Source organism: Suillus plorans, assembly GCF_016647745.1.
Source record: "Suillus plorans strain S12 chromosome Unknown HD556scaffold_56, whole genome shotgun sequence".
In the NCBI taxonomy this organism is placed as follows: Eukaryota; Fungi; Basidiomycota; class Agaricomycetes; order Boletales; family Suillaceae; genus Suillus; species Suillus plorans.
This window is the reverse complement of record NW_024537440.1, coordinates 1-12,177: the sequence shown is the minus strand read 5'-3', so window position 1 is coordinate 12,177 and position 12,177 is coordinate 1. Positions and strand designations below refer to the sequence as shown.

General features: G+C 45.3%; 6 protein-coding genes across 6 annotated transcripts; 4 read left to right on the top strand and 2 right to left on the bottom strand.

The window, feature by feature from the left end:
• Positions 1–284: 284 nt before the first annotated feature.
• Positions 285–1,319, top strand: HD556DRAFT_1492335 (uncharacterized protein; the record flags this gene model as incomplete). Its single annotated transcript, XM_041308814.1, has 3 exons — positions 285–446; positions 500–1,022; positions 1,066–1,319. Coding segments are annotated over 3 exons (939 nt in total), but the record flags the coding sequence as incomplete, so codon positions are not given.
• Positions 1,320–2,720: 1,401 nt separating this feature from the next.
• On the top strand, positions 2,721–5,702 carry HD556DRAFT_1311087 (uncharacterized protein; the record flags this gene model as incomplete). Its single annotated transcript, XM_041300495.1, has 13 exons — positions 2,721–2,798; positions 2,902–3,140; positions 3,162–3,244; positions 3,337–3,499; positions 3,576–3,751; positions 3,806–3,947; positions 4,126–4,386; positions 4,434–4,582; positions 4,657–4,802; positions 4,859–4,944; positions 5,047–5,203; positions 5,283–5,514; positions 5,569–5,702. 13 exons carry the CDS (start codon positions 2,721–2,723, stop codon positions 5,700–5,702), a joined length of 2,046 nt encoding a protein of 681 aa, XP_041156715.1.
• A 647-nt stretch (positions 5,703–6,349) lies between these two features.
• Positions 6,350–6,977, bottom strand: HD556DRAFT_1311086 (uncharacterized protein; the record flags this gene model as incomplete). Its single annotated transcript, XM_041300494.1, has 3 exons — positions 6,350–6,674; positions 6,800–6,825; positions 6,927–6,977. 3 exons carry the CDS (start codon positions 6,975–6,977, stop codon positions 6,350–6,352), a joined length of 402 nt encoding a protein of 133 aa, XP_041156714.1.
• Positions 6,978–7,586: 609 nt separating this feature from the next.
• On the top strand, positions 7,587–8,504 carry HD556DRAFT_1446695 (uncharacterized protein; the record flags this gene model as incomplete). Its single annotated transcript, XM_041307144.1, has 3 exons — positions 7,587–7,981; positions 8,036–8,258; positions 8,310–8,504. 3 exons carry the CDS (start codon positions 7,587–7,589, stop codon positions 8,502–8,504), a joined length of 813 nt encoding a protein of 270 aa, XP_041156713.1.
• An 830-nt stretch (positions 8,505–9,334) lies between these two features.
• On the top strand, positions 9,335–10,343 carry HD556DRAFT_1311084 (uncharacterized protein; the record flags this gene model as incomplete). The annotated part of the gene is made up of 3 exons (XM_041300493.1): positions 9,335–9,365; positions 9,629–9,933; positions 9,978–10,343. The coding sequence occupies 3 exons, from the start codon at positions 9,335–9,337 to the stop codon at positions 10,341–10,343; spliced, it is 702 nt and encodes a 233-aa protein (XP_041156712.1).
• A 1,441-nt stretch (positions 10,344–11,784) lies between these two features.
• On the bottom strand, positions 11,785–12,155 carry HD556DRAFT_1446694 (uncharacterized protein; the record flags this gene model as incomplete). Its single annotated transcript, XM_041307143.1, has 2 exons — positions 11,785–12,065; positions 12,119–12,155. The coding sequence occupies 2 exons, from the start codon at positions 12,153–12,155 to the stop codon at positions 11,785–11,787; spliced, it is 318 nt and encodes a 105-aa protein (XP_041156711.1).
• Positions 12,156–12,177: the final 22 nt, after the last annotated feature.

The window sequence follows — 12,177 nt, the reverse complement described above, 5'->3', positions numbered from 1 at the left end:
CGAACTCACGCATCGCCCAAGCCGCCCTCGTGTTGTCGAAGTGGGTGCAATGTGGGACAGGCAGGTATGTCTCACCTTCGTGCGTTTACGATCGCCGTGATTTAATGATTTCTGTTCAGACTTTGGTTGTTGCTCGGGGGCCAAAATTCAAGAAAGTAAAACGAGCATATGAGCAACAAATCCAATCGTATGGCTAAGCACAAGCATCGTCATCACATACTCAACCTGCTACTGCTGGGTAGGCATATACTATATTCATCTTCTCGCTGAGGTTCACAGGATCTAGGCCACTCACTGGGGGATCGCTCTCCCGACCAGCAAACAGATTCCCTGACATCTTTGGGCAATCAGAACTCCTGAAAACCTACCCATATCTCCTGCCATGCTCTATTTCGACAATTTTTGTATCGATAGCTTGGGTAGTCACGTATTTCCGTCTTAAAGAGGTGAGCGTGATGCTGAAAGCCCATATCTGGATCACACTAAGTGCAGTAACAAGACCGTTTCTCGCAGGACATCACTTTGGGAGCTAATCGAAGGAGGATTCTTCCGACAGTCGTATGCAAAGTCTTGCCAGCCTTCGAGCAATGTGCTAGTCAATCCTGAAGAAGTCCAACCAAAGCCGCTTCCGCTGCGTGCTTTGCTAACCCCGAAAGTTTTGACCATAGCAGCAAACTATGCCACCACAGGCCTGTTTCACATGGCGTTTACTTCAGTCCTACCTGTTTTCCATGCAACACCAATTGAACTTGGTGGTCTTTCCCTGGACCCTCCTCGCATTGGCACTATACTTGCGGCACAAGGTGCCGCACATGGCATATTTCAGGTGGTTTTCTACGCTCGCTTACACGATCGCTTCGGTGCAGGACCCATCCATACCACTGGCGTTAGCTCCGGTATACCCATCGTCATTTTATTCCCAGTGATCAACGCTCTGGCTCGAGCCCATGGGATAGGTCTGGCAGTATGGCTGTGCGTTGCCATACAGCTTGCGTTGACGATCAGCCTGATTATGTGCTACCGTATGTCAGTCCAGTACTTCGTGCATTCTACTGAACTGAGAAGAGAACATGGCCTCAGCATTATTCATCAGAGTGGCTGCTCCCAAACGTGCCTCACTTGGAGCAACTAATGGAATCACCCAGATGTTTCTCGCAGGAGCATGGATCATTGGCCCAGCATCTGTAGTTTCGGTCTTCTCTTATTCAACCCAGGAAGGGCATGATGCGTGGTTGGTATACTACTTTTTGATTGCAATTGCATTTTTCGCTATAGGTGTTTCTCTATTGATTCCCCGAGATCCTAGTTTATGGGAAGATCACCAATAGTGAACGACCTCGTGTTATCTGTTTACAGCCTGTCAGTGAATCTTCCGGGTATAAATCATACAGTAGTCGAGCAGAGACCTTTTCTTGTTTGTAACTTAACACTGAAGATATCTTCTTCCTGGAGCTCTCTGAGCGCTTTCAATGAAAGCAATTGTGAAGATGGAGACGTGAATGGTATGTGATCTGTTGTGTTCCTCCGATGCTATAACAGTCCTGACTCATATTCGCGACTGCGACTGTCCCAAGCGACTAGGACTGAGATGTCGAGGATCTTATGGTCTTTTCTGGATGCTCGTCATTGCAGACATGACACTCCGCCGTCATTTGCCACGTAGCGACGCGGATTGCACGAAGACTCTGTCCACATAATTGTGATGCTGACCAGCGGAGTACAGTGCTGACATTGTATATCCTGAACTTGTAGAGGAACTACAAGGCCAGTCATCATCACGAGCTGACCGCGACTTCCATCGCATGCGCCATGGCTCACACTGCGGGACCGTCATGATTGTCGCTTTTGCTATCATATTTAAACATGCTCCACAGATCACTAAGCTTTGTACTGTTCAGTGTTATGCCTGCTTGAAATCATATGACCTCATATGCTGCACATTCACATTTGGCTGCAACTAGGGGGTACGCACCGGCTCAGCCTAATTCAGACATGCCGGTACCTTTGGATAATAATAGTACTTAGGAGGTTTCGTTCGTGCGAGCTGTCACTGGGTTCCAGAAGCAGCATATTCGTATGGACGGTACCCTTGGTATCATGATGTGCATTCTCCATGGTACGTACTTTCTTTTACATACACTTCACTTATTGATACACGTTTCATCCACGTTCATGTTTCATTCTCCGTTTCAACGATTCTTTGATGTCCTCCGTACGATATCGTTTTCCCTCAGTCTTTTTAACCAAGAGGTGAGCATAAATCGTTACTATGTCTGCATACATATACTTGACGATACACAGTTATTCTTCATCTTCTAGGTATGCGCTTGTCGTAGTTCAGTCTTTCTAACCGAGACTGAGCTTCCTGTCTTCTAGTCTTCACCTCGTGAGATCTGGGCTTAGGGCTTATCGATTGACCAATCGAGGGGCCGCTCAATTGCCGGCTCGTTAAATAGGCTGCGCCCATCGTCATCTTTCTCTCGTACACCATGATAACACACCAAGATGATGAAGAGACTCCTCTTCTCCAACGACCCCCACTCCCCACGCCCTCGACACCCAAGTTCAATATTGATAAATTGGTCAGGCTGCCACCGTATTATTCTTTATCACCAGTTTTACTCCTATTGTGATCTCATATTGTTTGTGCTCTCACCTTCACTCGCTGTTATTTGCACATATTCATTCCGTTTTCACAGCTTCAGCTAGTGTGACGTGGAATGGCCAAAAATGCGCAAAGCATCATGAATTACGCTCAGATCCCGCACATCATTGATCAATGGCTTCGAGTCGAGACGGTCCGTACTGGAAGGAGATAATTATAAGTTGGTAGACTTTTCAGATCTTATCTTTTGTTTCCGCATGTCCGAGTCGCTCCCACAATGCGCGCTTTTATTCTAGTCTTGTTCGAGCGTAAGATCTCGCAGGCCTGGTCATCGAATGAACATTCTTTTACCCCTTCTTAGCATCATGGCTAAACTACTGGGCGTAGCATTAGGCTTCTTGAGCCAGCCATTCACTCATCTTTCTCAGTTATTGTTCTTAGCTGGTCCTGTCTGGGTAAATAATGGCCAGGTTATCACCCCAGAACTCTCCAACTCTATCCAAGAGACCCTTGATATTTGGAACATCACTGGACTGTCTGTCGCAGTTGTCCCTAGGTACGGCGAACCGGAATTTCATTCATGGGGAAACATGACAGAGGACGGTGACGAGACCACAGAAGACGTGCAAACTGCTTCTTGTATGACCTCTGAAGTTGCAATTTCCAGACATTATTCCACATGGCGTCTGTGTCCAAGGCTTTCTGCGCGAGCGCTATTGGAATTTTGATAGATGACTATGAACACGGAAGAAACGTCACACCGCTTCCTCCCACTTTGTCGGAATTTAACTGGCACACATTACCCCATCGAGGCGAACTGTTCGCGGATTCCCATCATCGTCTCGAGATGCTCTTGCTGGCAAGTGCTCTATTGGCGTGGAGATCTTCTGTCGGGTGAGGCGCATGTCGTTATCACTACCTCCTGCTACAACTGAGCAACCGTGTAATACTACCAATTTATCTACCAGAGCTCTGGCGCTCGAGGATCGGCTATGACTGTTATTCCCTTCAACCAAGGTTCGAAGCAGTACGTTAAAGCACTCATTGACTACATCTATGCCACGCTCGGCCTCAATCTGGACTACATACTTCCCTCTGCTGCAGTGCTTGAGGATGGGCGCGAGATGGACGGCCTGGACGAAACATGTGAGCTTGCTCACCGCATTATGTTGGTAAAATTGCTGCGCATGCTCGGTGCAGTGAAGAACAAGAAGACCTTTCTCGTCACTTTGTCACGAGACCAACGCAGGTCTTGTTGGCAACGACAGTCTCTATTCAGAATCCAAGATATATCTGGAAACCTTGCGCTGGAACTCGTGTGTTTGGCTGGTGCTCTTATCCGGTGAGTACTTACGCTGCAGGAGCTCTGATCATGCGGTTCTGGGAGCTTACCGAGGTCAATAGGCCGAAAAATATTGTGCCATGTTCCCGTCATACTCACCTGCAATGTAGAAAGCGGACTCGCTCAACATTCTGCTCATTGTCGTTGGTTAGTATATCCTCATGCACACGCCATTCAGTCATATATTCTTCTCACCTCGTGCACTTGGTTCCAACTTCAGCGTCGCAATCTTGTCATTATCCATCCTCGCGTTCACACTCGATCTCCCCATCTCACACTACCTTGAGATTCCTTTGGATCCAATCAGTCTCACTAAGCTCTGCCCTTCTTTGTGTGCACGGTTGGCTTCGATAAGCCCCTCCATCTTGCGGATGCAGTACCCAACCACCTCACTTGTTATCTCCCGTTACAGTGACCCACGCACTCACTCTGTTTTCCTGTAAGAACCACTCCCTCTTCTTACGATGATGCTGATCATCGGTACAGGCAACTTGAAGCACCGCAGTACAAACTAGCCTTAGCGCGAATCGACGCACTCTTGACAGAGTTCAACAGGCTTGATGACAAGATGATTCTCACTGAAGTACACTTGAGACTCCGAGAGAGACTTGGCTTGGTGACTTCCCGTTGGATCCGTTCGTCATGTCGATTTCTCGTCTTGCCCATATTACCCTCCGTAGTCCCTCGCGCTCTTATGCTACGACAGCAGGCTTAAATGCCATTGCCCGTCCTAAGGCAGAGAGTCTCAGCGCGACATGGAAGGGTACTAGTGCGACTGGAGGTAACACCAAGAATTTCACTGGTGGCGCGTTCTTCGACAGCAAGACAAGCCAATGGCATGACGTGCTTGACCCTGTATGTTTATGCCCCATTTTACGGTGTAAGAGCGTGTGTTAATCATTTTTCGGTAGTCAACCCAAACATTGCTCACACGCGTCTCTGAGACCACCATGGAGGAGTTTGACCAGGCAGTCGACGCTGCTAGCCAGGCATTCAAGTCATGAGTAAGCAAAGTGTTCTCGCTCGCCAACGTTTTGCCATAGAGTGCGTTTTTGAGTACCCACCTTACCAACACCTGACCCACTTACACTGCATCCAGACTTCAGTATCAAATCCGTCAGAATGCAGACGCACTTGCACACAGCATCGTTCTAATGTATTATGATCCTTGGAGGATGAGTCGTCCTCACCTTGACCCGACCATGGGAACTGTCCTTAAGTCAAGGTCAAAGTGGTCGCCCTCTCTCATCAACCTAGTTAGATGGGGTGACGCTTGCAGGGGTGCACCCGCCCCACCAAATAAATAGTCTGTCGCTTGAGACACCCAATTGTCAGCCAATTGCAATCAAGCGTCTGCTTCGTCATCCGCGCATCTGCGTACTGGCGTTTCGCATCAAAGAATCCCACCGTGAAATCGAATCTTTCCTAGCGTTGTTTGGAATTAACGATGATAGAATAGTACTATTGGCCAGCATGATGGTCAAATGGCGTGACCTGCGTCGGAGGCAGGACATCTTATTTTGGGAATTATTGGAAGAAAGGGTCCGGTTACCAATACTTGAGAATAGTAAGTAGTTCCTTGCAATAATCGCCAGTATTTTTTGCTCAAATTTTTACACAGAAAGGCATCGCTGCTTGTCAGACACATGCAGCATGGGACTCGTAGGTGATAACCAGTGCGAGGAAGGCGATCTCGACAGTGATCCAGAAGCTGATTCTGATGATGATGGTGAGAGCGCTATCTCCGATTTATAACATGGCGAGGACAAAGCGTTTGTAAAGAGCTTATAGTCGTTCAATGCAGAATGGAATTAGTAGACACTCACTGCATGTTTGTGATGGCACTCGCCAATTGTAAAATGTACACATTCAATAGCGCCTTTGGCTTGTATCACAAAGTAGATGCAGTATATGCGCTCAAATTATTGCCCTGTTAAAAAATAAAGTGAGATATTCCCATGGCTGCTGTCATTTGTTGTTGGAGCAGCGGACACCGCTGAGGGAAAACTTGTCACCTTATCGTATTTAATTAACATTGTGGGGGTGAAGACAAAAATTGATGGTGTTGTTAATATACGAGTATATTCGTCGGCGCATGCGAGATGCCATTTTTCAGATGGGTTCGAAATCTACATTTCGAAATAAATTCATAGAGCCAAAAATATATGCATACTTTCCAACTCGTTATTTCATTGCTGGATATAAATGAGGCTTTGCTGTACCATGCAGAAACTGTGAGATCAATTTTGTGAGGACACAGTTTCAAGATATCGAAGTCGTATTGAATACTAAGCCCCAAGATCAACCTGCAGCGGGATAAATGTGTCCACTCATTATAGTAATACTATATTTATTCATTTATAGAATGAACATCGACGATAGAAAATAATTACAGATACATTTTAAACTGAATTACACCAACGCGACAGAGCAATAATTACCCAACGATAGAGAGCAGTAACACCGTAAGCGCCAGAGCAATCCATCAGAAGAATGACATCCTGCTTGATCTCACCATCAAGCACAGTACCAAGAATATCAAACCACATTGCGATATCGTCAACAACGGGGATCTTTCCTATCTGCCTCACACCATCTAGAACCTCCTGGGTTCGCTCCAAAAGGTATCGCATATGACACGCACTCGCCGCGTCACGATAGAGCGGCTGTAGCTGCGGCTCAAGTGGGATAGTAACAAATGTTTGTGCCGCGACCTTGATTTTTCCCCTACTCGCTCATAACTTTGCTTGATCCCATCTATATGAGCTGCATATTGGGCAGCTCTTCAGATGGACAAACGGGCCCGTCAATGCTAAACATTACTCTGGGCACATGCAGTCTGCCACGCGCACATGTCAGCAGCGCCGATTTCGCAATTCTGTCCATTGCATTTTGTAGCATGTAAATATTCATTATTGTACATGTGAGCTCGGCCATCATTGTACATACGAATGTATTAGCACTCCATAATCCACATACAAAACACAGACCGGGGGAGGCGAACAGTATGAGGCAAGTCAACCAATACATCGTAGGCCAAGATTCTATCTAACTACGACTGCATAGCGAGACTTTCACTTACTATGGAGGGAAAAAAACAAATATTTTGGGAGCTCCAGTGACTGGTTACATAGTGCTACATAGCCAAATTATGTAACGCTAAGGTGCTTGGAGGCACCTGTAGTAATTGTAGCAAAAATTCATTTCTGTAGCACATTGTTGTATTATGGAGCACGGTAGCGCTGTAGTGGTGATTCTACGTAATAATAGCAGAAAAAAAAATATCAAAGTCAACAAATGAATTCAAGGAGACACCAAGCACAAGATGCAGTGCTCGGGAGCATAATGGTCCATACTACAATGGCAGAATAAATCGTGGTCAAACATGAGTCCCACAACAAAATCATTATTGTCCTGTGTCAACTTTCGTGTTCAATAAATTGTGAATCATCCACATGCGCAGTCGCAAAAATTGCCACAGGACCAGATAGATATAAAAACGGTCAAGTTTTCTTGTCCTGCATCTCACACCTTGGCTTGCTCAAAGAAATTCCCCTACCAGCCAATAAATCATCTCAGCTTTCAACCACACAACCCTCGTCTTTTTTACTCACTTGTTCAATACCAAGACAAGCCAGGATGCCAGCTGATCGCAAAGGAAGAAGGAAACCGACAGCATACGAGGTGTCCTTTCCGGACGAAATACTCACCGTAGATAGCAACAGTACTACTGAAGTTCCTGACCATGGGAAGCCTTATCTTCCACCGTCCGGTACATTAGTACCGGAACATAAGTACTTCCCTGTCAAGCGGCAAAGCGGTGGACAGAAAGACACCGTGTACTTACTACAGGACTTTGCTTTTTTCGACTGGTGGCAAGACATGGTTCTTCTTCCAGAACTAGACGGTCATTTTGAACTCGGGTCTCGCGATATCAACGGGGCTGGTATGATTTGTGTCGAAGGACACGAGCCTGGCTTTATTCGTATTGAACCCATACAGAGTTACGACATCAACCTTGCTGACCCTGATGGGTAAGTCGCCTTTATCTTGAACTCGCTTGATATCTTATGACATTCATTTTACAGTTCCATGTATATCGAAACCGAGCGAGCTCGATATTGTCTGGGAGTTCCATCGGCGCAATACAGGAGTCAATTCAGAAAGATATTCCTACCGTACCGCATAATCCAGACGATCGTGTCCTCCGCTAAAGACCAGCCAGGACAGGAATACGAGGATTTCTTGACTAAATTTTTGAAGATGGAGATTGTCGGGGATACCCCCGAAGAGGGAGACATTTGGGATTGCGTGAGATTTATTCGTTGTTTTCATTGGAAGGTTATATTAATTGATTTTTAGGTTCCACGATTAAGACATGCGATAGAAAACCTAGAGGGAAACCTGCGCGTCACAACTCTCGTTGAATTCCTTCTGTACTCCCCTCGGCCTCAGATGATGCTGAGAATCATAAAGCCATCTGGTCTTGGAAATATGCGCAGAAAGGCCAAAGCCAAAAAAAAGCCAGAGGTGATAGATTTGACGGTGTCTGATTGATACCTGACGACTTAGGGACTAATTAGCTAGTAAAATTATATACTAGTAGCACACCCATCATACGTACCCAACTATCCATCATATGTACATTATGCTCTTAGATGATCCTTTTCATCCTGTCATTCCCTGTATCTCAATACACAAAATTGAAAATTTGGACGCATGTGTGGTTTAGTTCATATATTCTATAAACGACTCAATACAATGACTTTCCTTTCCCATTAATTCGATATTCTCATTTCAAACCCGTTATGTGAGAGCTCAAGAGCCTCAATGAGGCAATTGGTTCACTTGAATATCAGAGCTTAATTATACATGTACCTGTTGTTGGTTTGGACCGGGAATGATATATTAATAATTTGCGAGATTGTTTTAATAATGCTCGAGAGTAATAAATATCCACCATGGCCATTCCGAAATCCCTCTATTGTATTCTCCCACGCACAAATATCCACAGGAGCCAGTCCAGAATCAGTATTGTGCATTATGCCACCCACAAATTTGAGCAGTCACGTTCACAATCATGTACATTGTGCAACATGTGGATATTCATTATTTTACTTGTTAGCTTGGCCGCCATTGTGAGCACAAATGCATTAGCACTCCAATATCCACATACAACAAATGATTTTTTCCAAGCATCAAGCAATTTGTGTGATAAATACGTGAATATTTGTGAAACCTCGAGGAAGTCACAGTAATGTGTAATAGTGGCGGCCATATGCCAGAACATCACAGGTGGTGACTATGTTGATGGTGCATGTCTCCACATATCAATCAGTATTCCATGTACATATGGTGAATCAACTGCTTCATTGCTTATAAATACTATGTTTAATGAATGTATGAGGTGTATCGTGGGTGAGTCTACAATTCACCAAAGTCGGTTCATTGTCTTGTAACTACTTGAGGAAGTTTATTTTCGAATTCATGGAACAGCTCTGTCATGGGATATAGATACACAATCATACGTTCAATTCTTCCCCTGTCCTCTCAGATCACTTAATTGTGTTTGTTGAAATGCTCATCTCCAGAGTGATAACTCAATTCTGCTAGGCGTCCGCAGGAATATTTTCAAGACTACTTACAATTGCTTTGATAACATGTTGAAGAAGATATAGTAGATATTGATACAAACAGCACAGACACATCGCGCGACCGTCGACGACAGCCAGACGCCTATAAAGGCGCTAAGCGCGAGAGTCACCCATCGTGCGATGCCAGAGCGACAGCTCAAAACCCACGTAAGGAACTACGGCACGGAGATGGGACGCGTGCAAGAGTTACGCGAACAGGACAGAAACAGCTAGGAGATTGGACGCGTGCAAGAGCGACGCGAACAGGACAGAAACAGCAAGGAGATTGGACGCGTGAAAGAGTGACGCGAACGTGGCAGACACAGCAAGGAGATGTGCTGATGGGTCGAATAGTGATATAAACAGAACAGACTAATCGCGCGACCGTCGACGACAGTCAGGCACCCATACAGGCGCTAAGTGCGAGAGTCGCCCAACATGCCATGCCAGAGCGACAGCTCAAAACTCCCGTAAGGAGCTACGGCAAGGAGATGGGACGCGTGTAAGAGTGACGCGAACAGGACAGGAAAAGAAAGGAGATGGGATGCGTGCAAGAGTGACGCGAATGGGACAGACACAGCAAGGAGAGGTGATGCGTCGAATAGTGATACGAACCGAACAGATTCATCGCACGACCGTCGACGACAGCCAGGCACCCATAAAGGCGCTAAGTGCGAGAGTCGCCCATCATGCCATGCCAGAGCGACAGCTCAAAACTCCCGTAAGGAGCTACGGCGAGGAGATGGGACGCGTGCAAGAGTGACGCAAACAGAACAGACACGTCATGCGACTGTCGACGACAGCCATATGCGCCCATAAAGGCGCTAGACACGAATGTCACTTCTCACATGGTGTCAGAGCGACGGCTCTTTGCCCCCGTTAGGAGCTACGACAATGTGATGTGAGAAGATGTGTAACAAAGGAAGTAGAATGGGAAGAGAACGTATGAAGCGGAAGTTGAAATTGAACCACATTTTGAACCATCACGTGATAATTTTCACGTGATAATGTTCACGTGACAAGACTATCGTAAATTTATACAATGTGCACTGAATTATCATAGTGCAATTGTATCTTGTCTGGATTTTTCATAGATTCAAACAACGATTTGAGGACGTCGTGAGACTTTGAAGACGTACCTTGACTTTGAGGACCCGGTTTGACTTTGAGGACGTCGTTGAACTTGGAGGACACTTTGATGACCCGGTTTGACTTTGAGGACTCATTTTGAGTATCAATTATTTCACTTCAGCTCTATGTATTTCTTCGTGCACACTTAAATCACAGATTTATTAGTAGAATCCTAATCAATTCAAATGCGTAATAATACGAGTGTGACTCGCAAAAACGTTGAACCTTTATAATCTGGCGCTGCATTCACACTTGTTTAACTAGAATTTGACGAGTATCACGACTAAAAATATATTGGACAATTCCGTAGTTGGTATTCATGCATTCATACAGCATGAAAAATCCAATATATGTAATATATCTAGTAAAAAATACTACAGAGTGGTGAAGCGCTTCGAACAAGTCAGTAGTTCTTCTCTGCTGATAGGCTGCCCCAGAATGCATCTGGATATTACTACAGTGGAAACTTTGCGGACACTTTGGTGAGTACTTATACGACTTTGCGGACACTGATGACTGTGCTACTTTGAGGACACTTTGCCTACACTTCGCGGACACTTCACTGATACTTTGGTGACTATACGACTTTGCGGACACTTTGATGACTATGCTACTTTGAGTACACTTTGCCGACACTTTGCCGGCACTTTGCGGACTATACTACTTTGAGGACACTGCGGACACTTTGCGGACTATACGACTTTGCGGACACTTTGATGACTATGCTACTTTGAGGACACTTTGAAGACACTTGGGTGACTATAAACTTTGCGGACACTTTGAGGACACTTTGAGGACACTGTGCGGACAGTATCGATTATTTCACTTCGGCTCCATCTATTTCTTCGTCCAACATAACTTATAGATTTACTAATAGGATCAAGATAAATTCCCATGATGTATCAAACACAAATGTGACTCGCAAAAGAATTGAAGAGTTATAATATAGCGTTACATTCACGATTGTTTAACTTCTCGGTCATACCTGCACATCCCACCTAATAAGAATGTATTGTACAGTCTATTCATACAGCATGTCAAATCCAATTTTAAGTAAATATATAGTAACTACACTACAGCGCAGTGAAGCGCTTCAAGCAATTCAGCAGTTCATCTCTACTAATGGGTTCACCCGGATGCGTCTGGCTATTGCTGCCATGTATCTGCTTCTTGCGATACACGCTAGTTGCGTTCTTGAGGTCCTTCCAGAAGTTCTTTATGATCGCGTTGGCGATATCATGCGCCGGCTTTGTGGTGTTCGTCTTGAACTTCGGCTTTTCAGTGCCGGCGGCAACATATTTGTTGCAATCTAAGACCATGATGCAAAGAGCAATCAAAGGCCTGCTGTATAGCTCTGAAAAATTATGTCAAAAGTGTCCAACGTTGTACAAGTAGAAATAGACTCACTAATACGACGCGATATGCGCGGTAAGTTAATGACCATTCGCTGAAAAGTTTCCAGAGAA